Here is a 17,468-nt window from a genome sequence, read left to right on the forward strand (position 1 = left end):
TGGGGACATGTTATATTTTTCTATTATAAATTATCATTTATCAATAACCTGTTAACTACATTTTGTCTAAAAAGGTTTTCTGGGGCTGGCCCGGTGGCGCACTGCTACAGTGCACCGCTTGGGAGCGCGGCAGCGCTCCCGCCGAGGGTTCGGATCCCACATACAGACCGGCCGCTCACTGGCTGAGTGAGGTGCGGGCGCAACACTGAGGGTTGCAATCCCGTTGCCGGTCCCGGTCTGGTATGGGCGTGACACTGAGGGTTGCGCTCCATTGCCGGTCACGAAAAAAGAGACAAAAAGGAAAAAAAAAAAGGTTTTCTGAATATTCAATAAGACTTGACATTTCTGTGAATTAAAAAATTTAGAGACCCACTTTTCCATGGAAAAAACTAAATCGCTCTTTTGAATCAGTTTGCTGATATTGAGTTGCAGTCTACAATTTTAGTATTTTATAGAAGATATAAAAATTTTCCTAAATTAAGGTATTTTCTATATTGTTAAAGAAATATATGTTTATTAAAGAAAATTAGAAAACTGTAGAAAAGAAAAAAATTATCCTTCATCTCTCCATCATTTATGGTATGTTTCCTTTTTGAATTTTTATTCACTTAGTTATCCAAATATAAATTGCCATTTTATATTGTTATTTTATTATGACTTTTTATACACAAGATTATTAACTTCTAAAGATTGAAAAAGCATGCCATTTATAGAATAATCCCCAGTGTAGGAAACATTTATTTCTGGAGCACCTGAATAGCCAGCAGAATCTTTATTTTTATAGCCAATGTAGAAGCTTTTTCTTTTTCATTGGTTATGTTTCTACCTTTTGACTCTACCTTTTTAAAAAAAATTCTTTTCCTTAAATAAATACATCTTCCTTTAAAATTGTGTGTGTGTGTGTGTGTGTGTGTGTAATCCCTGTGTCCTTCACTGTGTATGAATACTGACAGCTGAATTGTCCCATGGGGTTATTAGCCATCTCAGGTATTTTTGAATTTTATCTGTGTGAATCCTTTAAAAAGATACGTAAGTTGTTATAGAAGGAAGGCTGTTTTCGTTTGCTGTATATTTCTTTTCTTTCAGAAATTACAGATGTTTATAATTAGCTTCAAACAGTGCCTTAATAGCACTTGGAAGATAGCTGCCTTCAGTTGACGTGGTCTTTTCCTTTACTTCATGAGGAGAATTACAATTAATCTGGAAGAAAGGGCTTACTTTAGCAGTCAGATCACCAAAATAGTGCTGAACACTCTTCCTGTCTTCATCTGAAATTTTGAGTAAGTGGGCAAAAACTAAGAGATAAAAGCTTATTGGATTTCACTCTTCATCTTGTAACTTTTCCTCTCCAGGAGGGTACTTCTGAATGGGATGAGAAAACTGAAGAGAGCCAAACTTTATTATCCAGGCAAATTAGAGTTCTTAGCATTTTGGTTAAAGCACATCCCATGTAAAAGATTACCTGTCAAACTTGGATATGATTCTCTTTCCTCATCTATTAGTTTAGCAGTGTCTTAGAGAGTCTTTGTCACATCATTTTCGAAGGCCCAGACTTTTGAACATTTAATAGTGTGTCCCACTAACTTTATTTTAGTCCAGTGGAGTAATTCACCCCACTTAAAACCTTCCAGTATTATGTAAAAATGCTTTTTGAATGAGGCTTTGAAATTAATTTTCCTCTGGAGGTGATTAGGGGGAGCTTAGGTTTTTGCTTCATCCCAAGTGTAAAATAAATTTATTAATTCTCTTTTTTAATCCAGTAACTTGAATGAGACTAATTTGATTTCTAAATCTCTTTCAAAGTTTGTCATCGTTGCATTTCTTAAATTTGTAAATATATTAGGGAGAGATAAATACTATTATAGTAGAAAATTTAGTGCATTGAAACATTAACAGAAATTGCAGATGTTAAGCTTGAATAGTTCAGTTTGAGCTTTGCCTTCTTTTTTTACCAAAGATGTGAAAATAGAGCTAAAACTCTGTACTAAGTATTAGTTTAGAAGGTCTTCAGCCTTAATTAAGCTAACAGTGCTAAATTCTGATATGGGACTCAACTCATGACTTCTCTACTGAAGTGTTAGAGCTTAAAACCCCCTAATTACTTTGGACACACAGATTCTCAGCATGCAGTGAGTTTAGTAAAGCTTACTCAGAAGTGTGTGAGTGTGTGTATGCGTGCACACACTCTCTAGCAATAATGTCGTTAGAAGGCTTTAGTATAAGTTACGAAAAGTCTGTTTTTTATTAACTGAATGTCCTGTGAAAGAAAGGATTTGCTTACTTGCTAAATGAGACAATTCATTTCATACAAAATTAGATTAGCCCCTTTCATTTATCTAAATGCAAAATTGTCCTCTGAAAAAAAGCACCATGTTTTTCAGTTCTTGGTTTGTTTTTGTAAAGAGGCTTTAGTTAGAAATTCAAGTGAAATTGATATTCTATGATGGCTCTAATGAACTGTAATGGAATTTTTTTAGTGAAATTTTACCACTGTGAAGAACCTATGGGATGCATTGTAGGGAAATGCATTTAGACTCTTTCGTGGTACTTCAAGTCTGAAGTACTTGTTTTAGTAAGAGATCTCATGAAGATACAGTGTGGGAATACAAGTATGGGAGACTGGATATTTTGTGTAAAGCTAACCTTTCTGGAATAAGTTGCCAGGCTATCTTGAATTTTAAAATTGCCAAAGGAGTGAAATGTATAATTGAATTTTTGCTGGCTTGATTGGTGACATAGTTTACATGAATACAAAGAAAAAATGTAATGCCATGTATTCATTCATTCTATTAGTCTTTGTTAAACTCCTGTTAGTCACGTATGACCCTGTTCTAGATACTAGGTTTACAGCCTTGAAGAGAGTAGTCAAGATTCCTGCTCATCCTTCATGAGCTTATAATTATAATCAGCTTTATTGTTCTGGTGGTTGGGGATCAAACACATGCCACACTAGAGAACAACCCTGTAATGCTGGCTCTTCACAGTCTTCATGTTTGTTATTTAGCTGCTACCTGTCAGGCTCTATGGAACTGTAGGAATCAAAAGACACATAAGATATGACCCATCTTCCAAAGAGAGAATGATTTCTACATATTATATTAAATCGAAGCATTGCAAGAGACATGATACAGCTTGTGGGATATCTGAATCTATATTCCAGTAAACTTAAAATGAGATCTCACTGCATCTACTGGAATATATTTAGCTCTTCTGTGCTAACTCATTTTAATAATGAAAATAATTATTTGATATACAACAATACCCTGTAGCTCAGGACCTGGATTCTGGAGCCAAGTAAATCTGAACTAAATTCTAGTCTTTTCCTTTTACTAACTTTGTAATCTTTTGTTATGGCTGCCTGACCTCAGTTTCCAGACTTTAAAATGGAGACAATTATAGTGCCTGTCTTTGTGTTGTTGCTAGGATTAAAACAAATGAGATAATGTATATAATTATTAGTATAGTGTCTAATAACTCATTGTTATATTTTTATTATTCCCGATGAATACCACTTTATGCTAATACTTGGTACCATTATATAAATCCTGTATTCCTCATTTGTCTCCTCCTTGCCAAAATAAAAGCATCATTAAATCTTACCTTTTTTTCCTTTGAAAACTAATAGAATAATTAAAATACCATGATAATTTCCACACAGTGATTGGTATGTGGTAGACATAGTAAGATCTCACTGATTTACACTGCTCTGGATTATATACTTTTTTATTTTTTAAAGAAAATGTAATTTTATTAGTATTTTTTACATGCTAGGATGTTGTTGCAGTGCAGTTGGGAGGGAGGAGGAGGGGGGAAAGGGGAAGGAAATGGGATGAAAGAAGGAGGAAAGAGGAGGGGTGGGATTGAGGGGTGTGGCACCCCCCTCATTCCAACGGGGAGATCAGGGGGCTTCCAGTGGTGGCTTGGTCATTGCCGGGCTGGGTACAGATGTTAGGGGAGTGTGGCAAAAGCCCTCGCACCCACCATCCCAGCTCGGGAATCCAGGGCCCTTCTTGCTGCAGCTTGGTGGTCGTCGCTGGGCTGGCTGCATGGGTCAGGGGTGCGTGGCAGAGGTGCAAGGCCCCCCACTGCCCTGGCTTGGGAGAGCTGAGGGGCCTTCCTGTGGCAGTTTGGTGGTTGTCACTGGGCTGGTTGCACATGTTGGGGGGGGGGCGTGGCTGAGGCCCAAGGCCCTCCACTGCCCCAGGTTGGGAGAGCCCAGGGTGCTTCTTGTGGCAGCTCAGTGGTCATTGTTGGGCTGGCTGTGGATGTCAGGGGCGTGGCCAAGGCTCTTGGCACCCCACCACCCTGGCTCAGGAGAGCCCGGGGTGTTTCTTGCGGCAACTCAGTGGTCATCACTGGGCTGGCTGCATGTGTCGGGGAGGGTGTCACCAAGGCCCTCGTCCCCCAGCCAAGGGATTGGTTGTGGGTATCAGGGGCATTGCTGAGGGCCCCAGCCCTCCCCACTTTCTGGCTTGATAGCCCAGGGGACTTCCAGTCCTTCTAGGTGTTCTTTGGTGAGATAAGGCCTTTACTAGTTAATACGAAACTTTGTCTCTGGTTGCGGGTACTTCGTTTTTTCTTTTCAGTTTTGTGTTAGATTATTTGCTGTTACCACCCCTTAAACTCTGCACTGGAACTAATTTGTTATCCTTTGCTTACTTCTAAAATGGGGGAACTTCTTGTTAGGACAAGTACTTTAGCTGTGTGGTTTAGCTAAATTGCTGCTTTGCTGCTGATTCCCTGGGGAAGGCTTTTTGTGCAGCTCAGGTTTTAATGGTTGACTATTGGTACTTCTGGCTCTTGAGAGATCCAGTGCACCAGGGTTGTGTAGAAACTCTGGTCTGGGCTTGCATCTTTTCATCAAACTGCACCCCGTGCAATTCTGTATTCCTGATCAGACTCCTCTGAGTGGTCCTTCACTGATTGGGGTGCAGATCAGCTATCCTTGCTGTGCGCAGTGTTATCCTGGTGGGCCTGTCTCCCCCACCACCCGTGCTGCAAACACTTCGCTTTGGATGGGCCATGTGCTGGTCCCTTGCAATGACATGCCAGCATATGAGTGGCTCCTTTTTTATCCTGTTGTTGTGGCTCCTTGCTCCTGTGTGGGTCCATGGGAACCCTACTAGTGGTCTTGCTGGCCTGGGGGCTACCAAGGCCCTCTTTTCCCCCGCCGCTGCCAAGCAACTTCATCTTACGGGCACAGCTGTGGCTTTTGCCAGCTCCTGCTCCTTGCACTCAGCAGCTCCAGCCTGGAAGCAGCTGAGGCTTGAAACAGAGTGGTTTTTTCTTTCTGTCGTCATGGCTTTTCTTGCCTTCATGCACTCCGTAGGTCTCTCATCTTCCCCTGAGCTCTAGTGGCACCAAGTTGGCTATCATCACTTTTTTATAGTTGTAAATTGATTGCTTTGTGGGAGAGAGTGATGCTGGGGACTGTCTAGTCCACCATCTTGACTGGAAGTTCCCTGATATTATAGTATTTTTAAAGAAATGTTGCTGTTTTTTTCAGGTATATGTAGTATCATGGGTCAGTAAGTGTTGATCAATAGAGGCTCTGCTGAAACTGCTTTCATGTGACTCTTACAACTGTGCACTTACATTATTCCTGATGCACCACACTCTAGCCCTTCTAGAATGTATTAGGTTAATTAACAGTCAGTTCTTGTCAGTGCATGTAACTATTTTATAAGCATAATTTTGTTCTTTCTCCAGGCTCTTTTGTACCAGTTGATGACAATTCACATCTCTTAAGATGTAGTTGTTTCTTTCACTTGATTCTATGTCAAAAGGTTAAACTAAGCTGTCTTGCCCTGTCCGTGCTGTTGACATAGCCTGGACCTATGCTTTGGCTAACAGTCAAGATAGCTTCTTAGCATGGGAGGAGACAGGTATGAGGGATTAAATCAATGCTAATTCCTCTTCAGATTTAATAACACGGTCAATGATATTTGGGGGTTTTGTTTGTTTGTTTTTTGAAACCAACTTGTCTTGCAGGGTAAGCTAAATATTACTTCTTTACTCTTGTTTACATTTATTCTCTTATATATGAAGTCATTAAGTTTTGAGGCAATAAATTTCTACTGTGTTTGATCATGATGCTTAGTTAAATACCTTCTTTTTCCTGGCCATAGCACTCAAATCACACATTTGAAGTGATTTAGTAAAACATTTTATCCCTAGACCATAAACTCTCAGGAAATTATTGACTAGGTTTTTCTCTAAAGATTAGATTGTTTTGAACAGGTTGTCTATTTTTTTACTTCTTAAATTGAAAAATGCTGTTTACCATTTTACAATTAACTCCCTAAATTTTGTTCGTTTTGAAAGCTTAAATTTTGAGTAGAATCTATTCATAAACCTTTCATTTCCTGACTCTTCAAATTACCAATCTGTAAAACTATTTATTTGTTATCTAGTAGATTTTCTTGCTTGATAGCATTCACTCTTACTTTATCTTTCATCTAAATGAACATCATTTCCCTTTTATCCCCTATGTTGCTATCTTTTAAAAAAGAAATCTCATTTATACTTCTATGAGACATTTTGTCTTCCAAACGAGTCAGCTGTTGGTCAGATTTTATCAATGTTTTTCGCTGAACTATGTGTTTTTACCCTTTACCCAATTTTCTTAAATATATTTCTTATTAATGATTAGCACTTTATATTGTTTGGGACTTAAAGACTTCCATGTTAAGTGGTTTATTCCTATCATAAATCTTTTCATATTTTCTTTTTTTTGGTTTCAGAAATATTTGTAATGCAATGCTGCTACTTCATTACATTTGGATGACTTGAGAGTGTTAGAAATGTCTGCGTTACTATAGTTTCTAGCTTGTGTTCTTTTTCTAAAGTATTGGGACTTACGCGACGGGAAATATGAATATTATCAGAGGGTAACCCAGACACCACTATCCTTCAAATTCCTACTTTCTTTGTGTTTCTTATTTGGTTTCAATTTATTTACGTCTAATAAAGTACAGTGTACATACTCATCTTTTCTAAGTGCAAAAGGGACCTGTTTTCCAATAACCCTAATTTTAATTGTTTTCTACAGATTCTGACAATTATATGTAATGAATGCAGTTTCCGTTGTGTTTCTCCATTTATTTCTTTTAGAATGTTTTCAAATTATGATAGGTAATTCACTTACACTTTTAATGAAAGAAGCAAAAATCTTTTTTCCCTTAACACAAAAGCATATGAATGAGGCTAACATGTCTAAAGTACTGACTATTGTTAATCCCCTTATATTTCAGCCAAATCTTGGTCTTTATTTGAGGGCCCCACATAGTGATTCCTAACCCTGATTTTGCTAATTCTTCACTTATTTTAAAGGGTATCACTAACTATTTTAGTAGAAACATTTATACCAAGCATCTATTTGGGATGAAAGGTAGGCTATTGAAACTAAACTATTTGGATACTGTTGACCTAGAAAAATCCAGCCAACTTGTGCTGCCTTATCAGCCTGCCTCAGCAGTCGAGCATCCAGGAATATCAAAGACATTTTTGAGGTACCATGGAGAAAGGAGAAGCATCATGGTACAGTGAAAAGCACTGGAATTAGAAATGAAGAAACCAACTTCTTGAGCCCAGTTTTGCAAATAAACCCAAGCAAGTCACTTAACTATAACTTTAACTAATTATACAAGATTGTTGTGAAGATTTAGATGGATTGATTAGACAATTACTTGATCCTCAGTTTCTTTGTGTATAAAAGGAAGAGATTGGTTTGGATGAATAATAACATTCCTTTTAAGTCTAAAGTCCTGGGGTTTTTTTCTAAAATATATAACAATGTTTTGAAGTATAAAGCCTCCTATATAATGTATTTATAAAGACAAATAATTAGGTAGGAAATTGTGACCAAAAGCATGACATTTGTGGACTCTTCACAAAATGTTAAAAGATGATCGTGGTTGATAAGCTGTCGCATTCTCTCCCATGCTGCTGTGGATTTTAGTTTCAAAGTTTGGGATTCTGCTTATAAGGCTATTCTTATCCCATATTCACATGTTTGTATGAAGACTGACCAGCAAAATTGTGCTGTGCAATGAATTATCTTTGACATGTATCCAAATATATTGACTCTATAACAAAGGATACAGCTGATTATGTTTCAGAGCAGACTGCTATGACCATAATGTCTATTAATCTTTCAAGTGTTCTATTTAAGGTTTTAGATGAACTCCAGAAAGCATTGCATGAATTACTTTTTTGGGCTTTTTTGAGCTTTTATTTATTTATACCAGATGCTATTGTGACTATTGAAATTGGTTTACTTGTTTATGTGCTCAGGCAAACCTGATTTAAATCGGGTCTGAAAAGTGCAAAATGATGAGATTGGATCAACTGCAATGCTCACAACTAACAATATATTGAATTAGAAGCTAGGTACTGGAAGTTGAACCATAGCTTTTAAACTATCTGAAGGTTATGATCTATTAATGGGTGTATAGACTCTTGACTTCTATTAGTAGTGGTGTTCTTGAGGAAGTAACGTTTGTATTCTTGATTTTAAAACCTGGCCACATAGAACAAAAGAGAATAAATACTTTATAGGCTAATTTCTTTTCAGATATCAAAAAACAGAAACAAAAGGATGTAAAGTTTAAAAACTTCACTCCTACCCCCACCATTACCCTTCACTAGCCCGGAAACAAATGCTAGAAGAGTGATGTGTACCTTTCCAAAAATTTCTTATGCATGTACAGTATATATACATGTATGTGCTTCTGCTTTTCTTTCTCCCTGTACATTATGCTCAGTAATATAATTTCTTTTAAGTAAAAAATATTTCTCGCACATCTTTCTAAATCGGTATACACATCTACTTTTTTTCTTTTTCATGATGTCTTAATGTCCCATTGTATGGCTGCACCGTAATTTATTTAACCAGTCCCCAATTAATTTATATTTTTTGTTTTTAATACAGTATTGCTATGAAAATTATAATATGTGTACTATACTTTTTGTGTAAGGTAAATCCTAGAAATGGAATTGGTGGCTCAAAGAGTATGCTTAATTGATTTTCATTTTCTTGATTTTGAGTTAAGTTGAATATTTTCTTATGTTTATTGGTCACATTTTTTTTTTTTTTTTTTTGGTGAACTACCTGTTCATATCCTTTACACATTTTTTTATTGGTCTACTCATTTTTCTTCTGTTGGATTATTCACATTGCTAGACTCCTCTATATTATGAAATTAGTTCTATATCTCTGTATGGACCAATATTTTACCAACCTGTCCTTTGATTTTTGTGTTCTTTTACTTTATATCTGTTTATTTGGTTAATGTTTTGCCATTCAGTAGTGTTTAATATCTTTGTACTTACCAATTTTTTGTTATGTTTTATGGACTTTGTTATATTTTGACCTTTCCCACTTCAAGATTGTTAAAATGTTACTTTTTGTAGTACTTTTATAGTCATTTTGTATACTTAAATCATTGATCCATGTAGAATTAACTTGGGTAACAAGAGAAAGATCCAGCTTTAGCCAGTGAGTTGCCTGAAACAACATTTGTTTGATAATACATGCATTTACCCATTAATTTGAAATGCTGTCTTAATTTCATAAATTCCTCTATTTGGATATATAGGGTTTTATAAAATCCTATATGCATATTGGTCACTTTCTATAATCTGTATTCTTTCCATTGATATGTCTGTATATACTTTCACTGGAACCAAACTATTTCACTACTGCAACTTTATAAATTATATTAATGTCTGCTAGGATACTTCCTCTCATTCTCATTTCATAATTTATTGGATATCATTACATTTTTTCTAGTAAACTTAGTATAATTTTGTCAAATCACTTTACCCTCCTCCCTGCCACACACATCCTCAAAAAACCACCATCTTGGGGTCACATTGAGTGTGTGTGTGTATAAAAATGGGTGGGAATGAATAACATCTTTACTGTAATGAATTTTTATATCCAAGAACAAATCATGGATTTTTGTTTTCAAAATTTCTTGTATTCCCCTCAGTGGAATGTTATAGCATTTACCACATAAGTTCTGCACATTTTTGTTAGATTTATTTGTAAAATATTTTTTTTTATTACAGGATTTTTTTTCTTCCCTTTCCAAAGTGATTACTGGGTTTTGTGTACCTGGGTTTTCCAGATATAATGTCATCTGCAAATAATTTCTATTCTTTCTCTTCAATATTTGATGGTTTTTTCCTCTTAATAATTTATATTTTCTTAAAACATGATCCATTTCGCCTAAGTTTTTTGGTTTATTTGCATAATTTATACATTATCTAATACAGTAGTCCCCCTTATCATGGTTTTGCTTTCTGTGGTTTCAGTTACCTGAGGTCAACTGGGGTCTGAAAATATTAAATAGAAAATTCTAGAAATAATCATTCAAGTAGCTGTTATTACAGTATGTTATAATTATTCTGTTTTATTATTCAGTAATAAATCTGTTAACCTCTTACTGTGCTTAACTTATAAATTAAACTTTATCATAGGTATCTTGTATGTAAAGGAAAAAACTTAGTGTGTATAGGTTTGGGTACCATCCACAGTTTCAGGCATCCACTGAAGTTTTAGAATATATCTCCCATGGATAAGAGGGTACTACGGTAATTCTTACTAATTTCTTCTGAATCTGTGGTTATGTCCCTTTTTCATATATATAAAATATAAGGTATTTGTGTTTATTTGCCCTACCTATTACAGTAAATAGTAAAGATACTCTTTTCTCAGTATTTTATAATCATTATATTTTATGCATTTAATCTGTATTTCTCATCCTGATGTTTTCGTTCGTTTGTTTTTTACTTCTGTCTGCAATGAAAAGACATTTTGACTAAATTCTTAACATGCCTCTTCTTGAGGGATTTTAGTTACAGCTATTTTGCTTGCCTTTAAAAACAGTAGTCAAGCTTGCTATATATTTCAAATAGCCAAAGTACATACTCAGAGCAAATATTATTGAAAATGGAATTTAAAATAACTATTTATATGGTTATATTTACATGTTCTGGAGCAATGAATTGTTAACAGACAATTTCATAGTGTTTCAGTGCTCTCGAAAATAAAGATTGTTGTACAGGCTACGTAGGCCATGAGGGTCCCTTTTTTGTCCAGAAACTATGTTTCTTTTTATTTTGCTGCTTGCTTTAAATGAGTTGTAAGATTGGCAAAGAAAAGTATGTTTGTAAGGCAGTTAGGGAATTTTCAGGGAAGAGTCAAGACATGGGCTGATAGTAATTTATATGATGCTTACATTTAAATATGTTAGTGTTCACATGTGTTTTTGTACAGATGTGATCAAATACTAATATATTTTACAGCGTAAAATGACGAATAGTTCAGGGGCCTAGCCCATTAGCTCAGTTGGTTAGAGCACAGTGTTGTAATACCAAGGTTAAGGGTTCGGTTCCCCAGACCATCCAGCTGCCAACAAAACAAAACAAAATAACCAACAACAACAAAAAAATGACTAATAGTTCAATACCTCATTAGATTGATTTTTTTTTTTTTTTTTTTTTTTTTTTTTTTGGCTGCTGGCCAGTACAGGAATCCAAACCCTTTCTTTACCTTGGTGTTATAACCCCACACTCTAACAAGCTGACTGAGCTAACCAGCTAGCCCTTAAACTGAATTTAAACTTTGTAAAATAACAATATCTTCTAAAAATCTAGCATTACAGATTGACATTGCTGCAGTTATGTAATCTTGAATAAAGCAGTGCAAATGATGCTTTTAAAAAGGAAGTAGCCGTGATTTTGTGAATATTTAATTGTTTTCTGATATGTATATTTACTGTTGCCCCCATTGAGAAATGGTTTTTAGAGGATCATAAGGCATGATTTGCACAGAATAGGAATGTTACCAGTTTTCTCATTCTCTCTTGCCTTTTTATTTTTTTAGATCATGGAAGATGGAAGATTTGCAAAATACAAATATTTTACCCATGTCATGATCAATAAAACAGATATGTTAATGATAACTAGAAGGTAACTTGCTTTCTTTCTCAAATGTAACTAGATAAGCCACTCATGAGGTGAAATTGTTACTCACTTTTTGTTCCATATAGTCACACTGATTCCTGCTAACTGTTCTCTTGCTCTGCAAGCCTGGTTCCTAAAATGTTACATAAATTTATGTTTCGGTTTTGTCCATTCATACAGATAAACATATAGCCATGCACAAACATAATTATAAATTAAATATTTTAGTATTTGTTTATCAGTATCAGTCAATTCAAAGGGGTACAGAAATTCCATAAAGCTATCTTCTCAAAAGTAAGCTTCCCGCTCTCTGAAAAACTACACAATTTTACATTACCCCAGAAGTCAACAGCCCTCTGGTAGTATTTATTCATTAGCATAAATATAAATTCACTCACCTAAGTGGATATACCAGTGGAAACATAAAATTTTATGTGGATAATCCCAGCTGAAACAACATCTCCAGATAGACTTGTAGACAGTAGAGGGGTTCATGCAAAAATACGCAGTGGTATAACCTCAGAGGGGCAAGTGTGCAGGAATCCTAATTGTTAAACTGGGGGAAGCCCTGAGCAAGTACAGTATTAAGATGGGGGTTTCCAGGTGCCACAGAGTGAAAATGGGGTTGAGCAGGTGAAGCTATGGCTAAAGAGAAAGGAACGGTCAATCTATGTGGTTTTGGTCAGTATTGAAAATGTGAAGTTATGTAAGCATCTTGTTGGCTCAAGTTGACTACTAAGCAATGCAATTTTAATGTTTTTAATCATAATAATTTCTGAGTCTGGAATTTACAGCAGTATCTTAATTTTCTTATTTAAAAGCTAACACCAAGTAGAAACCTTATTATTAGAAACCCTGTATTAGGGCCGGCCCGGTGGCGCACTGGAGAGTGCGCCGCTTGGGAGCGCGGCGGCTCCCGCTGAGGGTTCGGATCCCATGTGGAGACCGGTTCCCGCTCACTGGCTGAGCGCGGTGCGGGCGCAACACCAAGGGTTGCGATCCCGTTACCTGTCAGTAAAAAAGATAAAAAGGAAAAAAAAAAAAGAAAGAAAGAAACCCTGTATTAGAAATTATACATGTAAAGAAAGTAAGTTTTCATTTTGCCCAGATACTAATCCCTCTATTCTTCCCAGAGGCAGCCTGTTTTGTTTCTTTTATATCCTGCTGGAAATATTCTATGCCTATACAGGTGTACACACATATGTACAACAACTCATATGCAAATGAGTTGTTGTACATACTATTATGTACTTTTCTACTTGAGATCTGTATCTTGAAGATTATTGGCTATCAGTATACAGAGATCATTCTTCGTTTGTAAATGGCTGTGTAATATTAATTTAGAAGTATACACCATAATTTACATGTAATTTGTTTCTAAACTTTTACAATTACAGACAGTGCTTCAACAGTCATTTTTGTTTACAAAAATTTTCAGTCATGTTTTTACTAACTCTCTGCCATTGAGTAAAGGAAAGGTGACTCATCAGAGTTAAATGAGTCAGTTGCAAAGTTTGTTTCCAAATCCTGCAACATTTTAAAAAGTATCTTCTCAGCATAATAGACCTGTTTCAATGAGGCCACATGTACCTTGGCAGAGTAAGGGAAGTGAGTTAGTTGTAGTTGATTAAATGGTGTTCGCAGGTAGGGTTTCCTTTTCTTTCAAAGGTTCTGGTTTGAGCATAAAGGATCTTTGAATCGGGAAAAAGGATTACTAGGTACCTGCTACAACATTAGCCTGTCTTTGATTTTTCACATGGTTGGAGACGTATTTGAGCTCCACCAGGTTTCCAGGAGCCCCTATAATCCAGGATTGGTAAAAGAGGGGAACAGGGACAGAAGATTGAAGTGAGAGGTATAAATCCTGATTATCTTTCTCCTTCTCTATCCCAACGATGAGCCCTTAACTTAAAAGTGTATGTTACTTAAAAGAAACCTTTGGTTGCACCTATAATTTATGTTTCAACCAGAAAGAAAAATTTGGGAAAAAAGTCTTTTGAAGGAAGAATTAAATAGAATTATTATAGACAGAATGTTTTTTTCATTTCTTGATTTCTTCCCTCAAAATGGGAAAATAAGAATTGATCAAAATCAGAAGTCCAAGATGATAATTTTTGAAATTTCCCTCTTAAATTGACAATAAGACTGTGCCTGTAAAAAACCCAAGGTTCTCAGCATGTTGATTCTGTTCAACGTGGGTCGATTAGCTTCTTTCTGATGTATGTCAGGAAATATATTATATGGAGCCTCAGTAATAAAAGCATTTATTCTAAAGTGTTAATTACATGAAAGTTCCCCAAAATATTGGCTGATGATTGGTTTTGTAAATGTTTCCTATTTCTTATCAAGTGCCCTATATGGGAGAACTTCAGAAAGTTCATGGACAGATTCATATTATCTTTTGATTCTATTTTTCCATGAACTTTTTGAAGTACTCATATATTTGACTTTATTAGTGCTTCAGTTTTTCTAATGTAAGTATGTTATGCTATAAATTTCCTGGCAAGCATTACTTTAGCTGCATCCCACAAATTTTGTGCTGTATTTTCTGTCTCATTGTGTTCAAAATATTTTCTAATTTCTCTTGAGTGTCTTTGACCCGTGGATTATTTAAAAGTTAATTTCCAAGCAATGGGAAATATTCTTATCTTTCTGTTATTGGTTCCTTTTTTAGTTCCACTGTAATCTGAGAACATACTGTATATAGCTGTAGAGGTTTTTTTTGACTCATTTAGGTATTTTATGACCCAGAATATAGTCTGTATTAGTGAATATTCCATGTGCACTTATAAAGACTGTGTATACTTCTGTTACTGAATAGAAGTGCTTCATCTTTTAAGGTGGATCCTTTTCTTTCCTTTTTTTTTTTTTTTTTCTTTTGCAGTGGTATATTATTTGTAACAAAGGGAACATTTGGACAACTTACATGTGAGTGGCAGTATAGCTTTGATGAATTTACCAAAGAGCCATTCATTGTTCATGGAAGAAGACTGCGCATTGAAGCAAAGGTATGTTGAATAGATTTCTTTGAGAACTTAGAAATGAAAATAATGCATTGAAATAGTCCTTTTTAATTTTGAAGTGTTTCCACCTCTTTTATAGACATTGCTTTGTCTTGGTATGGTTTTCCTTTGCATCTGCTATCTTGCTCAAGTTTAAAGAAAAGAAAATTAGGACAGGAAAAATTGTGCTACTTTTTGTGCTATTTCATTGATAACATTCCTGGGCATTTTATAGACATTGCTTTGTCTTGGTATGGTTTTCCTTTGCATCTGCTATCTTGCTCAAGTTAAAAGAAAAGAAAATTAGGCCAAGAAAAATTGTGCTACTTTTTGTGCTATTTCATTGATAACAACATTCCTGGGCGCTCATTTTATATTCAGTAACAGAACTCCACCTTCCCCATGTATGAAGTGATGGGTAGTGGCTATTAGCCTCTGCACTAGCCTATACTGCTTTCCTGGCTTTTTTCATATCTTTTTCTCTTTCTAAAGATAACACTTCCTCTTACATCCTTGATTTCTTCCCCTTCCACCTTTTATTGAGACCTTGTATCAGCAGTGGTCCTTTTTTGAAATAGAAGAATCTGATTTTTTTCTGGAGTCTGTATTTGCATGGATATTTGAATTACTTGTAGGAATTTTGTGACTACCAAAACCTCCACCTTGCTTCTTCAATGACCTTACTCATAGTTACAGAGGTCAACACCATCCTTGACCTCAGTCGTCCCACTTCTTTCTATTTGTCCCTCAAATGCTTAATATCTGCTTTGAGACAGTTCTGCCCGACAAATACCAAACAGAATACCAAAGAAGTGTAAACAGTCGAGTGGTTTAAAATGTCAGAAATACAAATATGCACACACACACACGTATGCATCATGCATGTATGATGTATGCATCATACATACACAACATCAAGAACTGTCTGAGAAATTATCTGGAGAGGAAAAAAGTGGCTCTACTCCCAGACTTATCTTCTTCAGTCCTCTATATCAACCCCTTATGGCTTTTGCAAGTGAAATCTTCGACTTAATGTTTTTAACTTAGGTTTAGTAATAGTGGATGTGTTAGAATGTAGTCTTTTTTTCCATTGGTTTTGATTCTTATCGGTTCCCAATTTGTGGCTTTTTTAAGGTGCCTGATTTGTGTAAGATGGATGCTTTAGGCATAGACTAATAAAGCTGCATGGCATTTCTTTATTGTATTTCTACAACTGGATTTTCTTTTTAATGAAGTTACTTATTCTGTTTATAGGAACGGGTGAAGTCTGTATTCCATGCCAAAGAGTTTGGAAAAATAATTAACTTCAAGACTCCAGAAGATGCTAGGGTAAATATAATGAATCTTTTACTAAATAGGAGCTACTAATTTCAAAGCCATATTTGTGGAAAAATAGAATTAAAAGATAATGCAAATCTTTCCATGAACTTTTTAAAGTACCTTCATATGTAAGTAGATAACATTTCCCTCAGACTTTTTCATCAAATTCTATTTAGTGCAACTACTTGCTTTTCAACTCAAATTGCTCCATCTTACTTTAAATCTTAACTATAATACCTTGCTTTAAAAAAAAAAAGTCAACAAACAAGAGATTATTTCAGTTTAGTGTTAACTTATCAGCTCCAGCAGGTAAAGGATAGCCCCACATTGTTGATTTCTGTACTGTATAGCTACAGCAACTAAAATATTTTTTTTAAAGTTACCATAGCATGACACACAGGCTAAGCCTGTAGTCTGAAAATCTGGGTTTGAATACTACTGGTTCTCTTCCTTCTTGACAATAGGACCTTAGGAAAAGTCAGTAACCATAGTTTCCTCAGAATGGGAATGGCATGATCTAAAAGGCACTATGCATACTTTAGGGACTATGGCAATCACAAGGATGTGCACTGTCAAGAGCATTAAGACTATCGACTGATTATCCGACCTCACTGATCACTGCTAAGGTGCTATTCCTGACACTTGTACTCACCATGTCATGAAACTTACAATAAGAGCACATGGTTCCTTTACTTGATCCCTGGGCCTTCTGCCCACACTCAGAACAGATACCTGGCTTCCTTCCCTCATACTGCTCTCTATGTTGGTCCTGGTTGTATATGACTGTTAACTAGTTCATTTGTCATATCTGGACCCCAACCAGGATACCCCCCCACACACATACCTTGTACCAATTAGCATGTGCTGTGCAATTTTCTATATAGACCTTGTGATACAAGGCAATGTTGGCATACTAACAGTAGAAAACAGAAAGAGGGATGAGTTACAAAGAAAGAGGAATAAAGTGACTAGAGCCTTTATATGCATGTCACCTGGTGGAGTATGTTTGTAGCATGACTTTTAAGCCACTTTCTTTTATGTTGCTGAAGGGCATTACCACTTATTCCCTTTTCTCTATGATAAGTTTCCCATTTAATCCCTGTCACCATGTGACTTTATCCCAGAGGGTTTTTTTTTTTTTTTTTTTTTTTTTTTTTTTTTTTTTTTTTTTTT

The 17,468-nt window shown here is 35.7% G+C and overlaps 1 protein-coding gene across 1 annotated transcript in view; it reads left to right on the plus strand.

Moving 5' to 3' along the window:
• LOC103609019 (vacuolar protein sorting-associated protein 13A-like) overlaps positions 1-17,468 on the plus strand; it is a gene marked incomplete at its 5' end in the record, with an annotated part of 117,223 nt that overhangs the window by 96,479 nt on the left and 3,276 nt on the right. The window contains 3 exons of the mRNA XM_008593395.1: positions 11,894-11,979; positions 14,858-14,981; positions 16,230-16,304. Coding sequence (XP_008591617.1) covers positions 11,894-11,979; positions 14,858-14,981; positions 16,230-16,304 — 285 coding nt within the window. The remainder of the gene's footprint in view (positions 1-11,893; positions 11,980-14,857; positions 14,982-16,229; positions 16,305-17,468) is intronic.

Source organism: Galeopterus variegatus, unplaced genomic scaffold (assembly GCF_000696425.1).
Source record: "Galeopterus variegatus unplaced genomic scaffold, G_variegatus-3.0.2 Scaffold9091, whole genome shotgun sequence".
Lineage (NCBI taxonomy): Eukaryota > Metazoa > Chordata > Mammalia > Dermoptera > Cynocephalidae > Galeopterus > Galeopterus variegatus.